Consider the following 27,267-nt stretch of genomic DNA (forward strand, 5'->3'; position numbering starts at 1 on the left):
CACCCTTTTATATCCATGTGTGTGTGCGTGCTAAGTCGCTTCATTTGTGTCCAACTCTGTGCGACCCTGTGGACCGTAGCCCGCCAGGCTCCTCTGTCTATGGGATTCTTCAGGAAAGAGTATATACTGGAGTGGGTTGCCATGCCCTCCTCCAGGGGATCTTCCTGACCCAAGGGTTGAGCCCGAGACGCCTGTGTCTCTGCATCGGCAGTCAGGCTCTTTACCACTAGCGCCTCCTGAGAAGCCTCCTTACATCCATAGATTATGCTAATCCAACAGAGCACTCTGTTCCCATCATAACAGAGCAGTATTCGGCATATCTGTGGTGAACATACATTTTAGTTTTCTAAGTGATTACATAAAACAGTGGAAAACTGTTTTCTCTGTTTAAAGACTAAAGGTTTTCCTTCCATTTCATAGTTTTTAAAGGCCCAGTATTGGAGCAAGGAGTTTTTAATTAATGACATATTTGTTCATATTTGTAGAGTCAGTGTATAAAGCCATTGCTTTTTCTGAAGTATTTTGATATATTAAACAGAGTAAAACTAGAGACCCAGCAGTGAATCAGTACTTCTGCCAGCTCCCCTAAGACTTTTTTGGGCACCTGTTTTGTGCAAAGTGCTTGTTGATAAAGGCTGAATACAGTGCCACATGTCTAGATTGTAGGCTCCCCGATGGCTTACTTGTCTTCCCAAACCCAAGCGCCAAGAAGAACGCCAAGCATCATTATATTTGTTGACAGGGAAGAATGAATTGAGAAAGTATCGTTGATATATATACACTAACATGTACAGACTAGATAGGTAGTGGGAAGCTGCTGTTTAGCACAGGGAGCCCAGCCTGGTTCTCTGTGAGGAACTAGAGGGGTGGGATGGGGGAGGGGTGGGAGGGAGGCTCCAGAGGGAGGGGAGATATAACTGATTCACTTCGTTGTACAGCAAAAACCAACACAACATTGAAAGCAACTATCCTCCAATTAAAAAATAAATTAAAAAACAAAATAAAAACAATACTTGTTGACTGTAAACAAATAGACTTCCAGGTACTTCTCCAAAAGTGTGTTTACTTGGGATCAGCAAAGAATTGCCATTTGACTACTGCGACCGTAGTTTTTTGTTTTTTGTGGGTTTCTTGCAACCATAGTTTTAAAAGATGCTTGCTCCTTGGAAGAAAAGCTATGACCAACCTTGATAGCATATTAAAAAGCAGAGACATTACTTTGCCAACAAAGGTCTGTCTAGTCAAAGCTATGGTTTTTCCAGTAGTCACATATGGATGTGAGAGTTGGACCATAAAGAAAGCTGAGCACCGAAGAATTGATGCTTCTGAACTATTGTGTTGGAGAAGACTCTTGAGAGTCCCTTGGACTGCAAGGAGATCAATCCAGTCGATCGTAAAGGAAATCAATCCTGAATATTCATTGGAAAGACTGCTACAAAAACTGAAGCTCCAATACTTTGGCCACCTGATGTGAAGAACTGACTCAGTGGAAAAGACCCTAATGCTGGGCAAGATTGAAGGCAGGAGGAGAAGGGGACGACAGAGGATGAGATGGCTGGATGGCATCACCAACTCAATGGACATGGGTTTGAGCAGGCTCCGGGAGTTGGTGGTGGACAGGGAAGCCTGGCATGCTACAGTCCATGGGGTCACAAAGAGTCAGACATGACCGAGCGACTGAACTGAACTGAAGTGACCATGGGTGAGCCATGTGCAAATCCCTGCTGCCAGGCCACAGGAAGAGGGAACCTCTCTTAAAGAGGGGGAGAGGAAGCTGGGAGGGTGATAGTGAACAAAGAGTGTTGGAGGAATTGAGAGTTCGAAGAATAGTGGCTTTTCATTGGCTGGCTGTGAGCCCTTGCCAGGCAAGAAGAGGAGTCTGTCTTCTCCCTGTTGGGCTCTGTCTTCATAGGGCATGAGAACCTTCTGGCCTCCCAACTCAATTTTAACTGAGGTTTCTGTTTATTAACTTTTATATACTTTACATGTGTTAACTCATTCGATTATTGCAATAACCCTATCCTATTTTTATCCCCATTTTGCAGGTAAGAAAACTGAGGCATAAGGGGGGAAAAAATTGATTTGCCCAAAGTCTGAGGGACACTAAGTGGCAGAAACAGGATCCAAATCCGGATAGCTTGAGGCTGCAGCATCTGTGCTCTCGTCACTGTACTCTGCTACCCTTCTGCTCAGGACAAAACTATTGAATTCATGAGTAAATATCCTAATGGAGTCATACGGATGAGACCATCCATTGTGACGGGCTGGTGATAGTTAATTAGAATTACAGCATGGACTTTAAACATGCTTGATTATAATTAAAATCAAGTTTGAAGTTAGCGTCTATCACATGTGTGAGTGCCTGACTTCAGTTCCCCTCCAGCATTCTCATTGCCAACATTTCCCGGACCAAAGGGAGCCCGCTTTTGTTTCCACACCCAGCTCTCTTTCAAAGACTGAAACTGCGGTGGGCCGGGCTGGGGGAGGCTGAATGGAGTTAGACAGACAGTGGGGGTGGGAGTCATGGGCAACAATGAACCAGCGGCATTAAGAGCTGCATGGCGCGTACTCTCCCTGGAAACGCTCTGCCACAGGCAGGAAGTATGATTTAATCCTGGTGAAGATAATTCCATTTTATACCCTAGAATAGACTGTCCCTGTAACAGAATTTTATTTTCAGTCTTGCCCTGGGAAGCCCTACCAGTAAGTCATCCAGTGTACGTTATTTGTCCTATCAGCTGAACTGAACAAAATAGGGCCCACCGCCTTTTCCATTAAAAGGCTCTTAAAAGAGGCTGCGAGAACCTGCTGCCCCAACAGAAGGTGCCTGGATCATGGCCCAGTGGTGCCCTGGGCAGGGTTTGCAGGAGGGGGAAGACTGCAGTTCGGTCAAAAGAGCCACTGTTGATCTTGAAAGAGCATCAGCTACAGATGACGCAAGGATTCTGTCCCCACTCCAGCTCTGAGACCCCTCTTTCGGTCGCTGTTGTGAAGCAGCCTTAGGCAGAGAGATTTAAAAAAATAATAATGGCAGCAAATATACACAAGGAACTTGCTGAGTTCTAAGTGCTTGGCAGACTCTGCCTCACTTAGTCATCGCTGTAACACTATGTGGAAAGCCCGACTTCAGTCCCCATTTTACAAATGAGGAAACTGAGGTTCGGAGGGGTGAGATAACTAGCCCAGCATCACAGGGTAGAAAGCAGTAGAGCCAGGATTCACTCTCAGGTGGTCTGGCTCCAGGATCCACGCTCTCATCACTGCCCTTTCCCTGGACTGTCAATGCCTCAGATACCACATCTTGTTGACCATAAGACAGAAACTTGTTTCAAAAACTGGGGAGAGAGCACATGTGAATGAGAAAACCTGAAGGTTTGGTCTTCTCTCCATAGTAGCTAAGAATTTCTTCTTAACAAAATCTGACTTTTGGTCAACCAAGATGTTTCAGAGATTATCTACTGGATCAAAACCTGTTGCCCTGCCCTTAAGATGACTGTGGCAAAGGACCCCCCCTCCCCGCCCAGTGCTACTGACAGGCTGAGGCCCACCACTGAGGCTCTGCTTGTCCAGCCCACCCCCCACCCCCAAAAGACCCGGGCTGTGATGCCAAGAAGGATGAGCAACCATTCCCCACGTCTGCAGAGACGCTCCTTCTTGGGATGGGGCCTCTTGGCAGCAAAGGTGACAGAGTGGCAGAGCTTCTGTTGCCTTGCCTTCTTCCTCATCAGTGTCCCTTTCCGCCCGCTCTCAGGTGCCTTCCTTCTCTTTAGCCTGTCCTTATGCTCACAATGTTGTCCACTTATCATTTTTAAAGAGTTAGATAATTAAAGAGTTAACTTCTAGTCTCTAAGATAGGACTCCAACCAGGGGTGGCTCCCGTGTAAGGAGGTGATCTCTAAGCCTAGCCAGTGGAAGGGAAGAGGGGCGTCCTGGCAGAGCTCCTCAATTTCTGGCAGTTCTCACTGCTATTAGGAGCCTCAGGCTCACTGAAAAGCTCTTCCAGATGAGTTCAACTAGGCTGCTTGTCCCCAGAGTGGTTTCTGAGCAGGAAGAGAGAGAGAGAGTGGCCTTTGATGGCTCACCAGTCCCCGTGTTTCCTCCCCCCGCCGCTCCCACCATGCTGTCTTCTCCTTCAGCACACTCAGACCCTTCGCAGGAAGGCAGATGAGGCAATGCTTATGTAGAGTGCCAGCCCCCTTCCTGCAGTGCAGAGCAGAGATTTCCAAGCGCTAATCTGTACCAGAAACACCTGGGAGCATGTTTAAAACGCGTATTCCTGGGCCCCAGGCCCAGAGATTCTGATTTGGAAAGAATATGAATTTTTTATTCATTTTAATTCAAATATATTGGGCTTCCCTGGTGGCTCAGTTGGTAAAGAATTTGTCTGCAATGCAGGAGACCCAGGTTCAATCCCTGGTCAGGAAGATTCCCTAGAGAAGGAAATGGCAACCCACTCCAGTATTTTGCCTGGAGAATCCCATGGACAGAGGAGCCAGGCAGGCTACACAGTCCATAGGATCACAGAGTCAGACACAACTGTGCAACTAACTTTCACTTTCACTTTAATTGAAATGTAGTTGATTTACAATATTGTGCCTATCTCTGCAGTAGCAAATGACTCAGTTTTACACACACATACATTCTTTTTTTAAATATTCTTTTCCATTATGGTTTATTCCAGGATATCCGGCCAGGAAGTTCGAGTTTTCTGTAAGATACCAAACCTAAATGAACTTTTTGGTCAACCCAATAGTTTGCTGTGCTCTACAGTAGGACCTTGTTGTTTATCCATTCTAAATGTAATAATTTGCATCTACTAACCCCACACAGCTATTTGTAAGGCCTCCCCAGACAGCCATTTTGCTTTTTTGCATTTCTCTTCCATGGGGATGGTCTTGATCCCTGTCTCCTGCACAATGTCACGAACCTCATTCCATAGTTCATCAGGCACTCTATCTATCAGATCTAGACCCTTAAATCTATTTCTCACTTCCACTGTATAATCATAAGGGATTTGATTTAGGTCATACCTGAAAGGTCTAGCGGTTTTCCCTACTTTCTTCAATTTCAGTCTGAATTTGGCAATAAGGAGTTCATGATCTGAGCCACAGTCAGCTCCCAGTCTTGTTTTTTGTTGACTGTATAGAGCTTCTCCATCTTTGGCTGCAAAGAATATAATCAATCTGATTTCGGAATTGACCATCTGGTGATGTCCATGTGTAGAGTCTTCTCTTGTGTTGTTGGAAGAGGGTGTTTGCTATGACCAGTGCATTTTCTTGGCAGAACTCTATTAGTCTTTGCCCTGCTTCATTCCACATTCCAAAGCCAAATTTGCCTGTTACTCCAGGTGTTTCTTGACTTCCTACTTTTGCATTCCAGTCCTCTATAATGAAAAGGACATCTTTTTTGGGTGTTAGTTCTAAAAGATCTTGTAGGTCTTCATAAAACGGTTCAACTTCAGTTTCTTCAGCGTTACTGGTTGGGGCATAGACTTGGATAACCGTGATATTGAATGGTTTGCCTTGGAGATGAACAGAGATCATTCTGTCATTTTTGAGATTGCATCCAAGTACTGCATTTCAGACTCTTTTGTTGACCATGATGGCTACTCCATTTCTTCTGAGGGATTCCTGCCCGCAGTAGTAGATGTAATGGTCATCTGAGTTAAACTCACCCATTCCAGTCCATTTTAGTTCGCTGATTCCTAGAATGTTGACGTTCACCCTTGCCATCTCTTGTTTGACCACTTCCAGTTTGCCTTGATGCATGGACCTGACATTCCAGGTTCCTATGCAATATTGCTCTTTACAGCATCGGACCTTGCTTCTATCACCAGTCACATCCACAACTGGGTATTGTTTTTGCTTTGGCTCCATCCATTCATTCTTTCTGAAGTTATTTCTCCACTGATCTCCAGTACCATATTGGGTACCTAATGACCTGGGGAGTTCCTCTTTTGGTATCCTATCATTTTGCCTTTTCCTACTGTTCATGGGGTTCTCAAGGCAAGAATACTGAAGTGGCTTGCCATTCCCTTCTCCAGTGGACCACATTCTGTCAGGCCTCTCCACCATGACCCACCCGTCTTGGGTTCCAAAGAACAGCAAGAAGAGATAAGAAAGCCTTCTTCAGCGATCAATGCAAAGAAATAGAGGAAAACAACAGAATGGGAAAGACTAGAGATCTCTTCAAGAATATTAGAGATACCAAGGGAACATTTCATGCAAAGATGGGCTCGATAAAGGACAGAAATGGTCTGGATCTAACAGAAGCAGAAGATATTAAGAAGAGGTGGCAAGAATACACGGAAGAACTGTAAGAAAAGATCTTCACGACCCAGATAATCATGATGATGTGATACTAATCTAGAGCCAGACATCTTGGAATGTGAAGTCAAGTGGGCCTTAGAAAGCATCGCTATGAACGCTAGTGGAGGTGATGGAATTCCAGTTGAGCTGTTGCAAATCCTGAAAGATGATGCTGTGAAAGTGCTGCACTCAATATGCAAGCAAATTGGGAAAACTCAGCAGTGGCCACAGGACTGGAAAAGATCAGTTTTCATTCCAATCCCAAAGAAAGGCAATGCCAAAGAATGCTCAAACTACTGCACAATTGCACTCATCTCATACGCTAGGTAAAGTAATGCTCAAAATTCTCCAAGCCAGACTTCAGCAATAAGTGAACTGTGAACTCCCAGATGTTCAAGCTGGTTTTAGAAAAGGCAGAGGAACCAGAGATCAAATTGCCAACAGCTGCTGGATCATGGAAAAAGCAAGAGAGTTCCAGAAAAACATCTATTTCTGCTTTATTGACTATGCCAAAGCCTTTGACTGTGTGGATCACAAGAAACTGTGGAAAATTCTGAAAGAGATGAGAATACCAGACCACCTAACCTGCCTCTTGAGAAATCTGTATGCAGGTCAGGAAGCCACAGTTCGAACTGGATATGGAACAACAGACTGGTTCCAAATAGGAAAAGGAGTATGTCAAGGCTGTATATTGTCACCCTACTTATTTAACTTCTATGCAGAGTACATCATGAGAAACGCTGGACTGGAAGAAACACAAGCTGGAATCAAGATTGCCGGGAGAAATATCAATAACCTCAGATATGCAGATGACACCACCCTTATGGCAGAAAGTGAAGAGGAGCCTAAAAGCCTCTTGATGAAAGTGAAAGAGGAGTGAAAAAGTTGGCTTAAAGCTCAACATTCAGAAAACGAAGATCATGGCATCTGGTCCCATCACTTCATGGGAAATAGATGGGGAAACAGCAGAGACAGTGTCAGACTTTATTTTTTGGGCTCCAAAATCACTGCAGATGGTGACTGCAGCCATGAAATTAAAAGACACTTACCCTTGGAAGAAAAGTTATGACCAACCTAGACAGTATATTCAAAAGCAGAGACATTACTTTGCCGACTAAGGTCCGTCTAGTCAAGGCTATGGTTTTTCCAGTAGTCACATATGGATGTGAGAGTTGGACTGTGAAGAAGGCTGAGCGCCGAAGAATTGATGCGTTTGAACTGTGGTGTTGGAGAAGACTCTTGAGAGTCCCTTGGACTGCAAGGAGATCCAACCAGTCCATTCTAAAGGAGATCAGCCCTGGAATTTCTTTGGAAGGAATGATGCTAAAGCTGAAACTCCAGTACTTTGGCCACCTCATGCAAAGAGTTGACTCATTGGAAAAGACTCTGATGCTGGGAGAGATTGGGGGCAGGAGGAGAAGGGGACGACCCAGGATGAGATGGCTGGATGGTACCACGGACTTGATGGATGTGAGTCTGAGTGAACTCCGGGAGTTGGTGATGGACAGGGAGGCCTGGCGTGCTGCGATTCATGGAGTCACAAAGAGTCGGACACGACTGAGCGACTGAACTGAACTGAACTGAACCCCACATTCCCAGTCCATCTCTCTCCCTCCCCAAAGAATCTGCATTTTTGACAAGTGCCCCTGGGCGAATGTGATGTGGAGGGCTGTGAAATACTAACGTGGAGTCTCTTCTGTCCTTGCTGGTTTAAAGGGTCCCTCTCTGATCAGAACTGGGACAAACTCAGTGCTTCTCTCAGTTTCTACCAATACTCCTGTCCTCTCAGTCTATAATGAGAGTTGTTAGTACAGCTGAACATTCCTAAACAAGTTTAGCAAAACTCAGCCAAGCTTGAAGGCAAGAAAAACCTCCCAAAGATACTGATTTTGATAAGCAGTGTCATTCTGCTCCTGCAAGTTAGCAATGGAGTCAGGGGCACCAATCCTGGGATCTAGATAGATGCATGGTGGACAGTGAAAGAGAAATGCCTTTTGAATCTCTGACTGCACAGAATGAAGCACATAGTCTCTGGAGAACTCTGAACCTCTGATTCTAAGTGTGGAATCCAAGCTCAGCTCTAGAATACTGTGTTCTTTAAGCTGCAGTAAGGTACAGCTTCCTAATGCGTCTCACTTTGTTGAATTCTGTCTTCTCGCCTCTGTTTCATTGTCTGTCTTTGAGTATTATGTCTTTCTCTCTTTTATACACACAACCAGAAACTCGCAAACAAGTGTTTCTATCTATCCTTTCAGCTTGGAACTAAGGAATTAGATAATCCTCTATAAAAGAAACTTGTAAACCTTTTTTTATTACTGTACACACAATCTGTACATAAAGGAAATTATCCAAGGAAAACTGCTGAGTAGTTTTCAGTTCAGCAAGACAGAAATTTTATACATAGGTTCATGTAAAAGAAATTAGGGAAGGATCATGAATAAAAGATCACTTATCTGCCTGAGAGAGGGCCTTGACAGAAGTCAGGAGTTATATAATTGCTTTGAATTCAAGCCAGTCCTTCCTGTTTAAAAAGGATACTCCCTTTTCTTTTGAAAATGTTAACCATTTCCACCACCATCCCCCAGTTTTATCTGCCGAAAAGCTTTTGCAGTCCGTCATAGTCCAATGGTATGTTATAGTCTGTCACTAATTTCTCAATTAAAGCTATAAAATATGAACATCTATTGCCAGAATTTTGCCTTAATCCAACTCCCTGTGTTGTTTGTGCCTTGGTGTCCGCCTTGCCTTCAGGCCACTTCCAACTAATGCTGGACCTGATGGACAGGTGTAGGACCAGGATGGGAGACAAGAGAGTCCCAGGCTTGTCTTCTAAAGCTGGTTTGAGTCTCAGCTGTGTGATCTTTCATAGGTCACTTAATTGCTCTGCATTTCAGCCTCCTTGTCTAAAACATGAGGATAAAGAACCCACGTGAGAGGGCTGTTGAAAGGTTAAAGTGGGATAATTATGCAGAATGCCACACTTAGGCTCTGCACCTGGCAAGTAGTAGCAGCCTTGTGAATATCAAGATCTTTCCCTTCCCTTCTCAAGCTAAAGGGCGAGGACCGAACCTAAGTGACTCCCGAGACTGCACCCAGCACTAGCAATCCGTGCTTCTGAGTATATGGTGTGAGGAAAACTACTGGATTACTAGGACCTAAAGGCCTCCGTGTAAACATTTCAGAGTGTTGAAAATACAATGAAAACCAAAAAAAGACCAAGAAGTCAGGAAATCGTCACCTTGACCATTTGGCCCAGAGAACAGGAAGACTAAAAGATTCAGTTTCCTCAACTGAAAGCAGAATCAGCCAGGAAGCTTCGGAAAACAATGTTTGGCTAGCCTGACAGTGATCTTTAACGATGATGCAAAGAAGGCACAGCTTAACCATTCAGATTTTAAAAAAAAGTAAGTAAGTACTGATTTTATCTATGTATTTATTTATTTAAAAGAATTATTTCTGCCTGTGCTGGGTCTTTGTTGCAGCATGCAGGCTTTCTCTAGTTGTGGCGAGCAGGGGCTACTCTCTTGCTGTGGAGCCTGCACTCTTAAGTGCCTGGGCTTCAGTCACGGAAGCCGGTGGGTTCAGTAGTTGTGGCTTAGTTACCACATGCCATAATGAAGGCATGGGGGACCTTCCCAGACCAGGGATTGAACCCGTGTCCCCTGCATTGGCAGGCGGAGTCTTAACCACTGGACCACCAGGGAAGCCCCTTTGTATTTATTTCTATAAATACATCAGGGCAAGGCAATGAAATGCCTCTCCAGTATGGGCACTGACAACCTCTGGACTCTTTTTTGGCCAGGCCGCATGGCATGAGGGATCTTAGTTCCCCTGATCAGGGATGGAACTTGTGCCCTCTGCAGTGTAAGCTTAGAGTCTTCACCTCTAGACCACCGGGGAAGTTCCCCTTGAGCTCTTTTGCCTACTCTGTACCTAGAGTCAGAGGAGCCATAAACATTTATGGAGTGACCGAATTATGTGGAGCCTTGGGTCAGTAAGGTCTTACCGACATGTGCTGAAACTGCTGGTGAACATCCTGGAGTTGTGAGCGGACACTGGTGTCTACTGTCTGTGCATCTCTCACATGCTTAACTTCCACCTCTGTATCTCAACCCAAACCCAACAAATCAGGATGGTTGCAGAATGTTGGGAAGTCTGGTTTCCCAAACAAGGACAAAATAGCTTAACCTGGGGACTTCCCTGGCGGTCCAGTGATTGGGACAATGCGCCACTAATGCAGGGGCTGTCAGTTCAATCCCTGGTCAGGGAATTAGGATCCCACATGCCGTGCAACTTGGCCAAAAGATTAAAATAGCCAAACTTCATTTTGAAATGAACATCAGGCTTACGCGTCGGGTCATCAGGCTTGTTTACCATGTAATGGTGACCTTTTGGCCACAGGCCAAGAAGTACATGATAGCGGCTCCTCAGATCCTGAGCAGGGGAGCTCAAGAATCCTTCAGTCTTTCACCATCTGTGGAAAAAGAGAAAACACTACTCCTGGCAACGAGGCTCCTTCTGTCATTTTTTTGTATGTATCACTTGGAGTGGATCAGGCAGAGAAAAATAAAAAGCGGCTTGAAGATAAAGAGACTAAAATGGATGGTTGGGTTACTCTCATAAGGTGCCCTCTGAAGTGTAGGGTGGGTCATGCCAGGGCAGTGCCGTGCCTGTGACAGAGTGAGGGGCAAGCCACACAGTACTCTCCAGAGTCTGCAAAATGCCACAAGCGTTTTACTTTACTTTCGGATGGACTATAAGAATAGCTTTTGTTGTTGTTTAGTTGCTAAGTCATGTCCAACTCTTGTGCGACCCCATGGGATCCCTGCCAGGCTCCTCTGTACATGGGATTAGCTACCATTTCTTAAATGTTTACCATGGGACAAGCACTATGTTAAATACGTTACGGATGTTATTTGATCTCTGCAGCAATACTAAATAGATGCTATTTTCCCTGTGTTGATATTTGTTTCTGTTTGGATTACCATTTCCCACCCCAGCACCCTCTACCTTACCATCTCTAACTCCCACGAAGGAGAATACATTAGCATTTACTGTCTCCCTGAAGGACCCTCAGGACAGTCTCATCGTGCCCTGTATATATGTCTCAGTTTACTTTATTCACCACAAGAGGGGGAAGCCCCTGAGAGAGTCACCTGGACCTGTCAGCTCTGCTAAATTATAACCAGTCTCAAGCCCACAACCCTCCCCAACCTCCCAGACTCCTTTTATTGGCCCCGATTTGTGGTCCGTCCACGAAGTCTGCATCTCTCTCCTCCATCTTGCTCTAGCTGGTTTACCTAAAATACTGCACCGCGTCATTAGTTACTAGCTCACAAGTCACCTCCTCCCAGATCTCCTTTGACCTCCATGTGTCTCTGTCCCCTTCTTCTTTATATAAAGATACAAATGTGTACCTCGTGTTTTCTGTCTTCCCACTGGACTGTAAAGCTTGTGAGAGAAGGGGCTTTAGCTTACTAGTAAACAACAGTATCCCTAATACCCAGAACAGTACCTGGCATATTATCCTTACTTAATAACTATGTCTTGAACAAATGAAACCGTGAGTGAGGGAACTGAGATATAGAATGAATAAGCAGTCTGTCCCTATTCACGTTGCTGCTAAGCAGACAGCTCACACCTGTGTGATTGCAAAGCCTTGGTCCATAAGCACCTTGGTGCTTCTTGATGGATTATGTGGCTGCAGCATGAGCGAGAATGCTCTGGTTGACTGGGAGCAATCAGCATTGGGGTGTCAGTATTAGGGACTTACCAACTGAGCAAGATCCTGCAGGACCAAAGTTTACAGTGTATGGTTATGTGATTTAAATATATATACATGTTTGGTCATTCAGATCACCAAAATATTTTTGGTATATATTTGGTCTTCGTCCATTGTTCCTGACTCACAACTCCTAAAACCCTTGGAATTTCCTAAGTGATAAGAGTGATAAAGGTGCCTTGTTAAGTTAATGAGATGACTTTTGGAAAATACTCAAGAATAGGGGCTGCTTGCCAGTGGAGCCAGCTGTGTGATTAAAGGGTCAGAACTCCAATCCCACTCCCACCCTACCCCCAGCCTCTACCTCTGGCAGGGGAGAGAGGATGGAGGATGGATCAGTCACCAGTGGCCAGTAATTTAATCAATTGTGTCTGTGTAATGAAGCCACCATAAAAACTCAAGAGATCAGAGTTGGGAGAGTTTCCAGGTTGGTTAATACGTACAGACTTAGGGAGAATGGCATGGAAATTCCATACCTTTGCCCCATACCTTACCCTGTGTGTCTCTTTTTCTGGCTATTGGTTTGTGACCTTTAATATCCTTCATAATAAATCAATAAACTAGTGAGTAAACTGGTTTTTCTGAGTTCTGTGAGCCATTCTAGCATGTGACTCGACCTCAAGGAGTGGGTCATGGGAACCTCTGATTAATAGCCAGTACACACACACACACTCCCTCTCTCTCCCTCTCTCTCTCTCTCTCTCTCTCTCTCTCTCTCTCTCTGTCTCTCTCTCTCTGTCTCTCTCTCTCTCTCTCTCCACACGTTGGAATTGGGTCCAGGAACCTAATTTACATTGGGAAGCATTTTTTTGAGTTGTTATCAAACAAAATGGAAGTAACTGATATTTGAGGAACTAACAAATTCATTATCTTTACACCATAAGCCATTAGCCTAAACAAAAATGATTTATAACTTAACCTTTTTGAAATGATTTAAAAGAAGATGAAAGCTATGCCTGGGTAAAGAGGAGTAGGGCAGGGCCTGAGTGGACGGTGACATGTTCGAGCAGTGAAGCAGCTGATGCCCATGTACAAACATGGAATGGAAGTAGTGATACATTCGGAAAAATAGACCTCAAAATGCCATGTACACAATGACGGCAACTCTGAAAACACTGTGTTAGCAAGAGAATTGTAAGAGGCCTTGAAGTTCATAAACAGTGATTCTTTTTGGTTTTTTCATGTGGCTATCTTTGGTTATTTCCTGTGGGTCTTGATGTTTAGATGTTCCTATTGAACTGTTACTGCCCAGATGATTAAATATACATAAAAAAGAAGAGATGCAGTGTGCCACAGTGTGAGCCAAGCGGACGCGTCATCCCAGCCGCTCTGCGTCCTGCTCCTCCCGGCTGTCCACCTCCGGTGAGCACCAGCGCTCGGCGCTGCCTTTGCTCACGCTGTACCCCTGCCCCCGGCCTTCCGGTCCTCTGACGATACCCTCTGCGTGCTACAGACCACCTGCCCTCTGACTGCATTTTCTCCCTTACCCTCTTGATGCCTCTCCCTCCAGTTTTCTGAGGCTTTTCTCCCGCTGCTCCTGCCCTCCTCTGCTCCTGAAATGAGGACGTGCGAGCGTCGTCTCCGTGTGCCAGAGCATTCACCCTGGCCTCTCCTACTTCTGCATCCTCATCCGCGTCCCACTCTGCCTCTTCCTGCGCACGCGGGCCGGCGCTCAGGGCCCTGCCCGAGGAAATCCTGCGACTGTTCTGCCGTGAACTGTTCCTTCGCTCACTCTGAATTCGCTGCTCTCAAAGCCTTTGTCTTTTTCCAGACCGGTCAGGTTCTTTGTTAATGAACCATAAAAATCCACTCTGGCTGACTGAAACAGAAAAAGAATTCAGTGAAAGACTGTTGAGAGCTAATGAAGGAGGATTAGTAAGCATGGAGGGACAAGCTGGGGAGCCGAGCAGCTAGAACCTCAGGGCTGGTTTGGAGGGGCAGTGCCGCCACCACCTCTGGACAGTGAACAAGTAGCTGGCCCCCCGGTACTGGGTGCCAGATTCTGCCAGTGATTCCTCTGCCACCGGAACAGCTTCTCCTCTGGCCTTGCCTCTCTGCACCACTAGATACTGGTCGGACCTAGGCAGAAACATCAGGCCAAGTCACAGCCCATCCACTGGCTGCAGAGGGGACGCAGACAGGGGTATCTCACTGGTGCTGTGAGAGCTGGGCTCAGCCTGCTGCCCCAGCTCTTACAGCTCTTACAAGTGGGCAGCTCTTACAGTGGGAAATCACTCCTTTTCCAGACAAGAACAAAAAAGAGAAACAAAAGGCCACATGGCCCCTTCCCAATTGAGGACAGTTGTTTTATTAAACTTTCTACAACTTCCTTAAGTCCTTGAAGCTGTTTCTTCTAACCTCTCACTTAGTGAGAACTCTGGAACATAGTTTAATGCAAAATGAAAGCCTTGGGGGTCACAGATTTATATACGAAATGTTCATAACAGCATGATTTAAAATAGCAAAAAGAAAAAGCCTGAATTTTCAACAATAAAGGAATAGTTGGATGAATTATGATATATCCATAGGATTAAATATATGCAGTAATTAAAAATCATGAATTTGAAAAACTTTACAACACACAAAAATATAACTGAAAAGAACTTTACAATATGTATATGTAAGCTCTCAGAATTATATATGTGCATACATGAACGTATTTTATAGTGAAATATAAATGTGTATATAATACACCCAAATGTTAACAGATTGATGAGATTAGAAGAATTATTTTTTTCTTTATGCTTTTCTGCCCTTTTCACACTGAGCTGCTGCTACTGCTGCTGCTGCTAAGTCGCTTCAGTCGTGTCCGACTCTGTGCGACCCCATAGACGGCAACCCACCAGGCTCCTCCGTTCATGGGCAAGAGTACTGGAGTGGGGTGCCACACTGAGCTGGGAAGTTATAAAGATTGAACAGAAAATCTGGTGATGATAGACTTCCTGCGCCACCATTTTTAACCTTTGCCATGTTCTCAGTACAATTTTTCCCAAACCAATCTTAAACTAGTCTAAATTCTTACTCTTTTCTCCCAATCTTCGTGTTCGTGTACAGCTCCTTCATTCCATTCTGTAAGCCATTCCCCAGCCCCACTTCGCATGTGAGCTCCCCCTCTCTCCTGCTCATTTTCCCCTCCCTGCATTTTAGCTCAGTGATTCACTGACATAACCATCTCTAGGGTTTCCATTACTCTTCTTTTAGCCACATATGAAGATCTTATCTCTGTCGGTTTAGCCAGGTCGCCTTGTGGTTTTCTTATTTTCTAAACTAAGAAGGGTTCATTCTTAAGCGCCCTACCTATAAGGCTTCATAGGAAGCCTCACATCTGAGCTCTTCCTGTGTCTCCTGACTAGTCCCAGGCCTCTGTGTTTACTCCCTCCCTCATCTGCTCATTTATCTCCTTTACCACTGTATTGGTTCCAGCATAGTGGAACCAATATCCTATACATGGAAGTGTTAGTTTTGACAGGACCTGTGACCTCCAGAGACTACCTGCCTGAGCCAGCTCGGCTTTGACGATAGGTTTGAGTTCCCCCCAGCTTTATCCATGGCCCTGGAAGCTCAGTAAAACCTTGCCTGCAGATGTGTTCCTGCCATTCATTAGCTTTCTCCAGCTTCCACCTCTACCAGCAAGATGGTGTGCAAGTGGGCAGGTTTCAGGCCACGGCCTCAGAGTTGAAATCTGCTTTTCTATCCAGTCTTTCCAGATTACAGCTATAATTGGGCTCTCTATGGGGCATCTCTAGTGGCTCAGATGGTAAAGAGTCTGCTTTGCAATGCTAGAGACTCAGGTTCGATCCCTTGGTCAGGAAGAGCCTCTGGAGAAGGATATGGCAACCCAATCCAGTGTTCTTGCCTGGAAAATCCTATGGACAGAGAAGCCTAACCGGCTATAGTCCACTGGGTCACAAAGAGTCAGACATGACTAACTTTTACACACATCTTGCTTTCAGGTGACTCAGATGATAAAGAACCCACCTGCCAATGAAGGAGACCCGGGTTCCATCCCTGGATCAATAAGATCCCCTGGAGAAGGGAATGACTGCCCACTCCAGTATTCTTGCCTGGAAAACCCCATGGGCAGAGGAGCCTAGTGGGCTACAGTCCATGGGGTCACAAAGAGTCAGACATGACTGAGTGATTAACACTCTAACTTTCACCTCATCTGGCTTTCAAGCTCACCTTCATATACTTGGATCACCCTGATTGACCTTCAAACCAACCTAAGACCCCAAAGGTCTTGGGCCACATTCTGTGTATGGGGTTCGTACAAGGCTGGGAGTGAAGTTCAGACTACCCTAGTTAGATATCTGTTGTCATGCATGTGCTGTATCATATCTCAGTCAACAGGACTGGACCTGTGGTGACCCAAATCTATGGAACAACAGTCCTTTTGTAACTGCTCTTAATCCTTGGTCTGGCTCATCTACCCTCATGACTTCATGTGTATATTAGCCCTGACCTCTTTCTGTTTTCTGGACCCATAACTTACTTTATCCTTAGTATATCTGTGTCTTGGGTTTCCTGCTTTCAGAGACATTTATTTATTGATTTGTTAATTCATCCAGCAGACCCGTATGAGCACCTACCAGTTGGCGCCGTAAGCAGTCAGAGGCTAGGCAGTAAGTTAGACAAAATAAAGGGCTGTGTCAATTGGGATGCTTTTTATTGCTAGTGACAGACGTCCTGATTCAGACTGGCTTAAGCAAAAATGGAATGTATTCCCTCACATGCCTGACAAACCTGGGACTAGATGTGGTTTCCTTCAGGCGCAGCTGGCTTCATGGATCTTAAATGCTACCTTTGGGACCTGGCCTGTCTTCATCTCTCAGCTCTGCCCCACTGTGCTGTGTGATGGCTTCATTCTCCGCTCTCCACCTGCCGGCAAGAGAGATGTTAGCAGTGCCAGGCCCACATTCTCCTAGGCGCCAGTACAGGAGAGAAGGTACTGGTCCCTTAGTAGCCCCAACAAATGTCCTACTATGTCTTGTGGTTCTCACTGGATTAGATGCTCTTCTCTGAACAAATGATTTTTGCCAGGGAAATTTAGGGCTCTCACTGGTCAGACTAGAGTCATATGGCCTCTCCTTGTAGTTGAGTGTGAACTCAACTCTGTTCAAGCACTTAAGTTGAGAGCAAGGGGTACAGTGGTTCCCCTGAGGAAAAGGTAATGAATGTGAGATGGTAAAAAAAAATAAAGAATTTTTAAGCTGTCAGTCACAGCCTTTATGCTCATGATGAATGTGTGTGGTAGAGCTACAAACAAGGTCGAGTCTGGCAACAGGAGCCTTTGACTTTATATCTGACAGGCTAATGATTTCCAGCTTCCTTCTCCCCCAATACATCTTTTTCTTCCTTCAGCAGAATTTAATGAGTGCCTGTTTTGTCACATGTGAACAGCATAGGTTATACTAGAAGTTGACCCTGCTCATAAGCAGCTTACAAGATAGTGAGGTAGAAAGATAGAAATAACCCTGCACCCATGTTTACTGAGGATTTGTATTTTAGGAAAGAGAAAAATAAGAAAGAGTATTTCTGTGTTTTTTATAAATTAAAAAGACAACTTCAACCATTATATTGTTTAAAATCTTCTTTCCCCAGGCTGTCTCGGTAAATTCTGTTTTGTTTAGTGCTTGAAACAAGTCTTTCTGGTATGCTTCGATGAACAACAGAAACTCCATAATCCACAATTTTTCAGTATTTACCCAGGCTTCTGTAAGGGCTTCCCTGGTAGCTCAGTGGTGAAGAATTCACCTGCAGTGCAGGAGACCCAGGTTCAATCCCTGGGTCCCAAAGAGCCCCTGGAGAAGAAGATGGCAACCCAGTCCCTATTCTTGCCTAGAAAATCCCATGAACCCCCAGAGGAGCCTGGCAGGCTGCAGTCCATGGGATCCCAAAAGAGTCAGACACGACTTCGCAACTAAACAACAACAATAATAAGACTTCTGTAAAACTCAGATTTAAAACCGATATGTAATTAAAAGCTTTCCTTCACTTAACTTTTAAGGGTTTTTTTTTTTAGCATTTGGTTTAGGGTTTTGTGATTTTATTGTTCCTAGGATTTTTGCAGTAAGGTACCTCAAAGATACAAGCTGCTGCTGCTAAGTCACTTCAGTCGTGTCCGACTCTGTGCGACCCCATAGATGGCAGCCCACCAGGCTCCACCATCCCTGGGATTCTCCAGGCAAGAACACTGGAGTGGGTTGCCATTTCCTTTCCAATGCATGAAAGTGAAAAGTGAAAGGGAAGTCGCTCAGTCATGTCTGACTCTCAGCAGTCCAGAGAGGCAAACAAACAAAATGCCTTTAATTTCCACTTTTACCTTAAGTCTCTTCTTCTGGTCTATGGCAGGTTATTAAAGCATCTCCCACCAATGCCCCTATCTCCAGACATTTCTATCAATGTATTCAAAGCTTGTATATATAGATATATAATATATATATACATATGTGTGTGTGTATTCACAGCCAACCAGATACTGAAGGAACACGTGTAGGTATGTACTTTTTAAAAATGTGTTAATTTTTGTTCGTGCTGGGTCTTCTTTGCTGTGCAGGCTTTTCTCCAGTTGCAGTGAGTGGGGGCTTCTCTCTAGCTGTGCACAGGCTTCACACTGCGGTGGCTTCTCTTGTTGAGGAGCACGGGCTCTAGGCATGCAGGCTTCAGTAGTTTGCAGCAGGTGGGCTCAATAGTTGCGGCTCCCAGGCTCCAGAGCACAGACTCAGTAGCTGTGGCACGCAGGCTTAGTTGCTCTGTGGCATGTGGAGTCTTCTCAGATCAGGGGTGAATTCATGTCCCCTGCATCGGCAAGCGAATCCTTCACCACTGAGTCACAAGGGAAGCCCTGTACTCTTTTTTTTTTTTTAAGGCAACAAACATGAAAATACTTTTGTGACATTCAAGATCCAACATGCAACCCTTTTTATTATTTTTTTAGCTGCAGATTTTACTTTGTTCTGTGTTATGGGAGAAAAAAATGAGAAAAAGCAACACAAATAATCCAAGGATTAGGGAATACATTAACACAGCGGTTCTCAACTGGAGAGTTGGCAGTGCCCAGAGACATTCTTGATCGTCTTGGCTACTGGAATCTTGTGGGTAGAAGCCAGGGATGCTGCTCAACACCCTACAATGCACAGGACGGGCCCCCGCAAGCAAAAATAACCCAGTCCAAAATGTCAATAGTGCTGCTATTGAGAAACCTTGCATTAATAGCATTTTTAGAATTCTGAACCCTGAAAGGATTCAGAACAATCTTGTAACTTAGGCTTCAGACAAAACCAGAAACAAATGAGACTCAGAGAATTCTAGAATCCTGGAACTAACGGGAAAGGTCATCTGGTCCAGTCTTCCTACTTCCCATATACGGTTAGGAGTCACATAGAGGAAAGGAGACTGGAAACAGTGGAACTCCACCTTTGCAATGCATGATCTGGCAACTGGTCCATCTCAGTTTCCATATTCTGTGAAAAGGGAACCAAAAACTCAAATGATTGCTGTGAGGATTAACTTAACACAGCGGGGAGGGGACATATGCACACTTGTGGCTGCTTCACGTTGTTGTATGGCAGAGACCAACACAACATTGTCCTCCAGTTAAAAACTTAAAAAAATACATCTGAGATATAAAGAAAAGAATACATGTGAGATGTTTAGTACAGTACCTGACCACAGTGGGTTGTCAATAAATAGTGGTAGTGAGAGCCGAGGTGGTAACTAAGATTACCATTGTTACCAGAAAAACAAACAACACAATCAAAAAGTGGGCAGAAGATCTAAAGAGACGTTTCTCCAAAGAAGACACACAGATGGCTAGTAAACACATGAAAAAATGCTCAACGTTGCTCATTATTAGAGAAACGCAAATCAAAACTACAATGAGGTCTGACCTCACACTGGTCAGAATGGCTATCATCAAAAAAATCTATGAACAATAAATGGTGGAGAGGTTGTGGGGAAAAGGGAACCCTCTTGCCCTGTTGGTAGGAATGTAAATTGGTGCAACCACTATGACAAACAGTATGGAGATTCCTTTAAAAACTAGGCACAAAAATATTGTATGACCCAACAATCCCACTAATGAGCATATTCCCTGAGAAAACCATAACTGAAAAAGACACATGTACCCCAGTGTTTATTGCAGCACTATTTACAATAGCTAGGACATGGAAGCAATCTAGATGTCCATTGACAGATGAATGGGTAAAGCGGTTGTGGGATGTATATACAATGAAATATTACTCAGCCATGAAAAGGAATGAATGTGAGTGAGTTCTAATGATGTGAATGAACCTAGAGCCTATTATACAGAGTGAAATATGTTAGAGAATAACAAATATCATATATTAATGCATATATATGGAATTCCCTGTCCCATTTTCTTTTTGTTCATGCTCCCTTGAGGGTCCATGAAGAAAGGTTATAGGGGCAACTCATTGAGAATTAAAGGGCACTGGCACTGGAGGGCAGCTTAGTAGCTGGGACTTCAGGAGAAAGTCTGAACAAAAATTCTTCATAGGAGACAGGCAGGGGATTTAACTTGTAGGTAAGAGCTAAGGAAGACTAAAAAGGATTGGTTCCCACCTGAAAACAGGTTACTCTGTCTGACCCCAGAGCTCTGTGAATGGTGTTCTAGGTGGTCCTACCTCGGGGAAAGGTGGGGCTTAGGTCACACGCCCTTTACCAAACCCTTACATTCTTCCATGCGTCTCACAGCTGTGACACACTTCTGTCAGAGAGGGTCCCTGCAATGCTCATTTGGGTATTTCAGCTCTAAAATTCTCTGAGGCTTCCCAGGTGGCTCAGTGGTAAGGAATCCACCTGCCGATCCCTGGCTCAGGAAGATCCCCTGAAGGAAGAAATGGCAACCCACTCCAGTATTCTTACCTGAAAAATCCCAAGAACAGAGGAGTCTAGCAGGCTACAGTCCGTGGGGTTGCAAATGTCTAATAATAAGTTTTGTGGACCTTGTGTTGAAGTGCCTGTGTGACATCATAGGCTATGCCTAGTAAGTGTGTGTCGACAACCACAGATCTTCTGTTTTATGATTTTTGGAGTAAAAAATGTTTAATTAGGTTTTACTAATTCAGTCAACATGAACATATGATTAAGATGTGCAAAGTGTTTTAAAAATAATAATAAATGATCTTGGTGGCTCAGTGGTAAGGAGTCTGCCTGCCAACGCAGGAAACACAGGAGGTTTGATCCCTGGGTTGGGAAGATCATCTGGCAAAGGAAATGGCAACCCACTGCAGTATTCTTGCCTGGAAAATCCTATGGACAGAGGAGCCTGGTGGGCTACAGTCCACAGGGTCACAAAGAGTCGGACATAACTTAGCATCTAAGCAACAAGCAATGATCATACCAACAGTTCTGTGTAATAGGTTTCCTCTTATTTTCTTAAAAAACTTATAAAAATTATTTGCAGTTATTCTATGAGTTAAATATTAATTTCTCTTATTAAATTCAGCAACTAAATTGTTTTTAACCAGTGGCTTTCTATTAAAAAAAAAAAAAAAGGATTAGCAGAATTCAAAGCATTAAAAGTCTCTGGATTACAAGTGTGGATTGAATTCTCTTGAGGGAAAATCTCATTCATTTGGTAGCCTTCTCTCAAATATCCCCCTTTTTTTTGGTGGATTTTTTTTTTTTTTTTTGGATTGAACTACAGTGATTCCACCTCCAACAAAAATGTTCTACATAATTTGGTCATTTAAAGATGTTTTCTCCTATATCTTTCATGTCAGTCCTCCAACTATTATAAAGATTACTTAAAAAAAAATCAACACAAACAAGTCAGCACATTAGAAAACAGTGAATCACAGCTGATTTCCATATATTTAACATTCGAGATCCACAGACCAGTCAGAAGAGCAACAGACGCGCATCCCTTGGGCACTGGCCAAACACTGGGCACTGTGTGCATGCGTCCCTTAGCGCAAAGCAGGCCACCCAGGTGCCGAGAAATAAAGTAATTTCCCCAGGGCACACAGTTGATAAGCAGGGGAGCCGACAGCACTGCCCCACTTGGCTCCCAAGCACATGAGTTTGCTGCAGACTGGATCTTAACAGGGAATATCACTCAAGACTTGGAATTAAAAAAAAAAATCTCTTAAGTTAGAATATTTTTAATTTTAATTGTCTCACTTAGAGTAGTATCCTGTGTTTTTATTTGACCTTCAACTGTTTTCTTTTCCAAGGTGTTGTGTAACGGACCAGGAACATGTGTTCCTATCTGTATATCTGCCCTTCTCCTTGGGATACTGGGAATAAAGAAAGTGATCATTGTCTACGTTGAGAGCATCTGCCGAGTGGAACATTTATCCCTGTCCGGAAAGATTCTGTTTCACCTCTCCGATTACTTCATTGTTCAGTGGCCAACTCTTAAGGAGAAGTATCCCAAATCTGTGTACCTCGGGCGAATTGTTTGACCTACAACAACTTACTTCTTTAGAATTTTGCTAACCACAGTGTTTACTGTAAATGGGGAACAAAAAAACTACATGTTTTTTATAAAAAAGCTTTTGAAAATCCTGAGAATTGTTGGTGATCAAGAGTAAAGAAATGTGTCAGGAACCCAGTGAGGAAACTGAGGTTCCTCTTATAAAACAAACATTAATAAACTATTAAGTACGTATGTCTCTGTGCTCTAAATTTCCTTTCTGTGTAAAAGTATTTACCACTGCCTGCAAATTATCTCCTGACTTGTTTTACTTACTATTTTTTCTAGGGCTAAATATAGAATCTGTATGATTAGCCACATTTCTTGTTCTTTAGGTTTTTTGTTTGGTTGTTGTTTTTGTTTTTTTTTTTTACAGTATTCTGCATTATAGAAAGAAAAATATTTCTTAGTTTTTGTTCAGACACAACAGGCTTTATTTCCTGTATGGAAACAGAGAGGTCCCTGGTGAATCCTTTCAGCATAAAGGAAGCAGTTATATTAAATTGGCTTCATGACAATTTGCACTCCACAGGCTTCCAGAACTGAGCGCATAAACCAGTATCTTTTTTTATTCTTCAGTTTTGCTTTGTGAGTAGTTGGCCTCAATCCAGAATATCTTTTTAAAATCTTTTGTTAGTTAAAATAAATGGAAAGGTGACTACTGTCACAGGAGTAAGGGTTTATCAGGGCCGAACTCTCAAAACACTTTTTCTAGCATTTTAGTAAATTCAGCATTTCGTGGCTATATTGTCTCTGGCATTTTAAGATGTGTAGGCTCAGTAAAGTGTGTATTTACTTAACATTTAGGTGAGTGCTTGTTGAATGCCAGGTATTCTTCTAAGCACTTTTCAAATAGTAACTGATTTAACTCTAATAACAACTCAATGAGGTAGGGCCTGTTTTTATCCCCATTTTACAGATGACTTTCCAGAATCACATGACTGGTAAGTGCCAATGTAGGAATTCGAGCTCAAGCTTAATAACAGAGCCAGTTTAAGGCCCCATAGTTAGGAGGGCCCCTCACTTGATTTAATACTCTGCTGTCTCCCTCTTGAATTCTTCACATATTATGAACAAGAGGCTCTAATTGTATTTTGCATTGGACCTCGCAGATTATTTAGCTGGCCCAGCTTGAGAATCTCTTCTCCTAAACAGCCATGTCAACTTTAACAGAAGTACAACACCCAGCGCAGGGCCTGGCCTGGCAAGTCTGCAACAAACAGGAATTCCATTCCCCTCCTTGCTATTTTAACAAGGCAACAGACAATGAGAAGACCTTTTGTGATGTTTGTTAATTTTTTTTCCTCTTAAATCTTTTTTATAAGTACGATATAAAGCTAATAAAAAATATAAATTAAAAAAGAAATTGACTTTTGGAGAAAAGAGTGATCACCCAAGATCACCCAAGACCTACAGTTAAAACACTGAGACTACTCTAGCCTTTCTTGTACTTTTTAGAAAATCTCCTTCTCTGAAGTCAAGTAGGCTCACCAGTACCTTTTCCTGGGTTTTGGGCTGGAGAAGCACATGGCAGAAGACACTCAGAACAGAAAAAGTACCTTGCTGTCTGGATTTGGTGGCCATGGGATAGCCAAGCTCTAGTTCACTGCGCTTTGACTTTAATTCTCAAACCTCAGGCACTGGCTCCGTGTCACCTGACGTAAAGGTCTGAAATACCAGACGATGTATTTGTGTGGTTCAACCAGAAGTGGAAATGAAGTAAGCCTCTCCTTTTCTAGGGAGAAAGTGATTTTTTTAGGGACAGTAGCACATACATTTTATGTGTCTTTGAGTTTGTCCGTAAGTGCCACTGGGTGAATAGTTGCTCAGTGAAACTGGACTGTGTTCAGTGCGTTTAATGCCTGTCTGTGCTCCAGAGCAACTGCCCCGGGGGCCCCACAGCTAAGCCTGCTGACTTGGCTCCTGCACTGGCTTAGGCCATGGAGAATTGTAGTAAAGAGACCATGATTTTTTCCAGAAACATACGTCCCAGATGTTTTGCAGAGCCTTAACTTAGACAGTGGTTAGTCTGGAATGCCAGAGAAAGAATCTTATGTGTATCACAAAAAGTTTAGAAATATCTGCAGGGGCTGGGGCTGCTGTGCACACATTCAGAGCCTGGTAAACAAATTCGTGTTCCCCTGTGCCTTATTGTTATGGCTAATTCAAGTCCTCAAGATCACACTCTAGCAAAAGAGGCTGACTGAGGTTGCAGTAGAGGCCGTTCTCCTGCTGTGCATTTCTGTGGTGTAAAGAAAGCTAGTGCTCTACTCTCGATTCAAACTGAAGAAATCAGTAGCTAGCTTGTCTTTTCCAATTTCTCTTGAAACACTTGGGAATGCAGCTCTTACTGGTAGAGACTGCTCATGAGAAATACGTTGTATCAGTCTTTAAATGAGGCAGGCAAACCACACATCCTGCCCACACCTACTTCCCTGGAAGATTTTATCTACAATTCGGCTGTCCTGAAGGATCTCAGCAGCTTGCCAGGTCAAAACCAAACTGTTTCAGAGAGGGCTTCCAAGAGTCGTCACAGGAAGCTTGCGCTGGAACGAAGAGTGCTATGATACCATGTCAACAAGAGGAATGTTGTACAGTTTTAAACTGAATAGCAAGAGTTCCTTGCTAGAAGGGAGCTGGCCTAAGCGTCCCCTTACAAAAGCAACTTCAAACATACTTTAATTGCCTTTACCAGAAGAGATTAACATTGAAAAATGTACCACCCTGTACTGTGCAGCTCCCTGCCTGGAATCATGCTTCATATCTTCTAAAAATCCCCAGCTCACCTCTTTTACATGAAGACTCTTTTATCCACTTTAATGTCATTTGCGCATGTGTGCTAAGTTGCTTTAGTCATGTCCACCTCTTTTCAACCCTATGGACTGTAGCCCGCCAGGCTCCTCTGTCCAAGGGATTTTCCAGGCAAGAATACTGGAGTGGGTTGTGATGAGCCTGCTTCTGTAAGTCTCAACAGCCCAGCACTCTAAAGCAAGTTGTGTTCCTGTTGCCACTCACTTTAAACACGGATTTGACATGTCTCCTTTTCCCTCCAGAGTGATCACCAACGCCAGGCTCTGCCATCTCACCCAAACAGCAAACTTTGAAGTAATTTTTGTTTTGTCACTCTCTTTAAGCCACATATAATAGATTGCCTTTAAAAGAAAAATAGCCCCAGAATTTTCCCTTGTCTTTTCATTCTCTTCTGTCCTTGTCGTCTGATTTTACCCATCAATTCTGCCTTTGAACTACTTCATATCTAGCCTTCCTTTTTAGTCCCGTGGCCACAACTCAGCTAACTCTTTAACATAAATTTCTTGTTATGTTAGCACATTTGTTGAGGAACTGAGGCATAAAGAGATTAAGTAACTTATCTAAGATTCTGTAACTAGAAAGTAGCAGAGCTGGCATTTGAACCAAGGTACACTAGCTCCAGCCAGACTTGCTTGAACAGCTGTGTTAGGTTTGAAATATGAAAAGTGCTAAAAAATAGACCAACAGGATGCTGTGATGGGCATACAGTGCTGGGTGCTGTAAAGAGGAATATCAGGAAAGGATTCTCTAAGGAAGGGTCACTTTAGATGAGATTTGAGGCCAAGTGCCTGATATATTTGTCCTCTTCCCACTTCCCATAATATCTCCCGTTACCCATACCCTGGTTTCAGCAGCTTCTCTACACACTTCTTCTTTTTTATATGTACACACAATTTTATTTATTTATTGACTGCACTGGGTCTTTGTTGCTGCTCAGGCTTTTCTCTAGTTGAGATACGCAGGCTTCTCACTGCAGGGGCTTCTCTTGTTTCAGAACATGGGCTCGAGGCTTGCGGGCTTCAGTAGTTGCGCTCCAGGGCTCTAGAGCACAAGCTCGGTAACTGTGGCACACGTGCGTAGTTGCTCCACGGCTTGTGGGATCTTGCCACATCAGGGATAGAACTCATGTCCCCTGGAGTGGCAGGCAGATTCCTAACCACTGAGCCCCCAGGGAAGCCCCTCTGCACACTCTGTGTCCTAGTCACACACACAAGTTAAAGCTGATTACACACCACCAGAGTGCAATGCCTTGTGCTTATAAACACCTGTGATGGGAAGACACCAATGCTTTTGCTAATTATTTCTTTATCTTTGTCTTACCTGAGGGACTATACCTCATACTATTGTGTCCTTGCTTCATTCTTGGTCATATCTACCACAGCTCAGGAAAGAATGTAGCCGTGAGGTTAGTACATAAATTTCAGACTTTGTCTAGACCTACTAGTTCCATTTCATCTGGATCAGTACTTCTCAAGCTTTTTGGTCTCAAGACCTCATTAAAAATTGTTGAAAGATCCCAATGAACTTATGTTTATATGGGCTATATTTGTCAATATTTACCACATTAGAAATTAAACCAGAATTTTTTTAAACATAGGAATATACAAGTATATATACTTTCCATTATCCATCAGAGCGATGATTTCATCACACATCATTGTAGCATTTACAAAACTATAAAATAATGAAAGAATGTGGAGGGAAAAGACAAATAACATTTCAGTATGTCTTCAGTTCAGTTCAGTCGCTCAGTCGTGTCCGACTCTTGGCGACTCCATGAATCGCAGCACCCCAGGCCTCCCTGTCCATCACCAACTCCCAGAGTTCACTCACACTCATGTCCATCAAGTCCATGATGCCATCCAGCCATCTCATCCTGGGTCGTCCCCTTCTCCTCCTGCCTCCAATCCCTCCCAGCATCAGAG

General features: G+C 43.8%; 1 protein-coding gene across 1 annotated transcript in view; it reads left to right on the forward strand.

Annotated features, from left to right (window-relative positions):
• The window catches only part of ALG14 (ALG14 UDP-N-acetylglucosaminyltransferase subunit), a 102,144-nt gene extending 79,440 nt beyond the window's left edge, over positions 1 to 22,704 (forward strand). The window contains exon 4 of the mRNA XM_068966128.1: positions 22,290 to 22,704. Within this exon, the coding sequence (XP_068822229.1) occupies positions 22,290 to 22,520 (231 nt within the window). The 3' untranslated portion in view covers positions 22,521 to 22,704. The remainder of the gene's footprint in view (positions 1 to 22,289) is intronic.
• Positions 22,705 to 27,267: the final 4,563 nt, after the last annotated feature.

The sequence above is a fragment of the Capricornis sumatraensis genome, chromosome 2 (assembly GCF_032405125.1).
Source record: "Capricornis sumatraensis isolate serow.1 chromosome 2, serow.2, whole genome shotgun sequence".
Classification (NCBI taxonomy): Eukaryota; Metazoa; Chordata; class Mammalia; order Artiodactyla; family Bovidae; genus Capricornis; species Capricornis sumatraensis.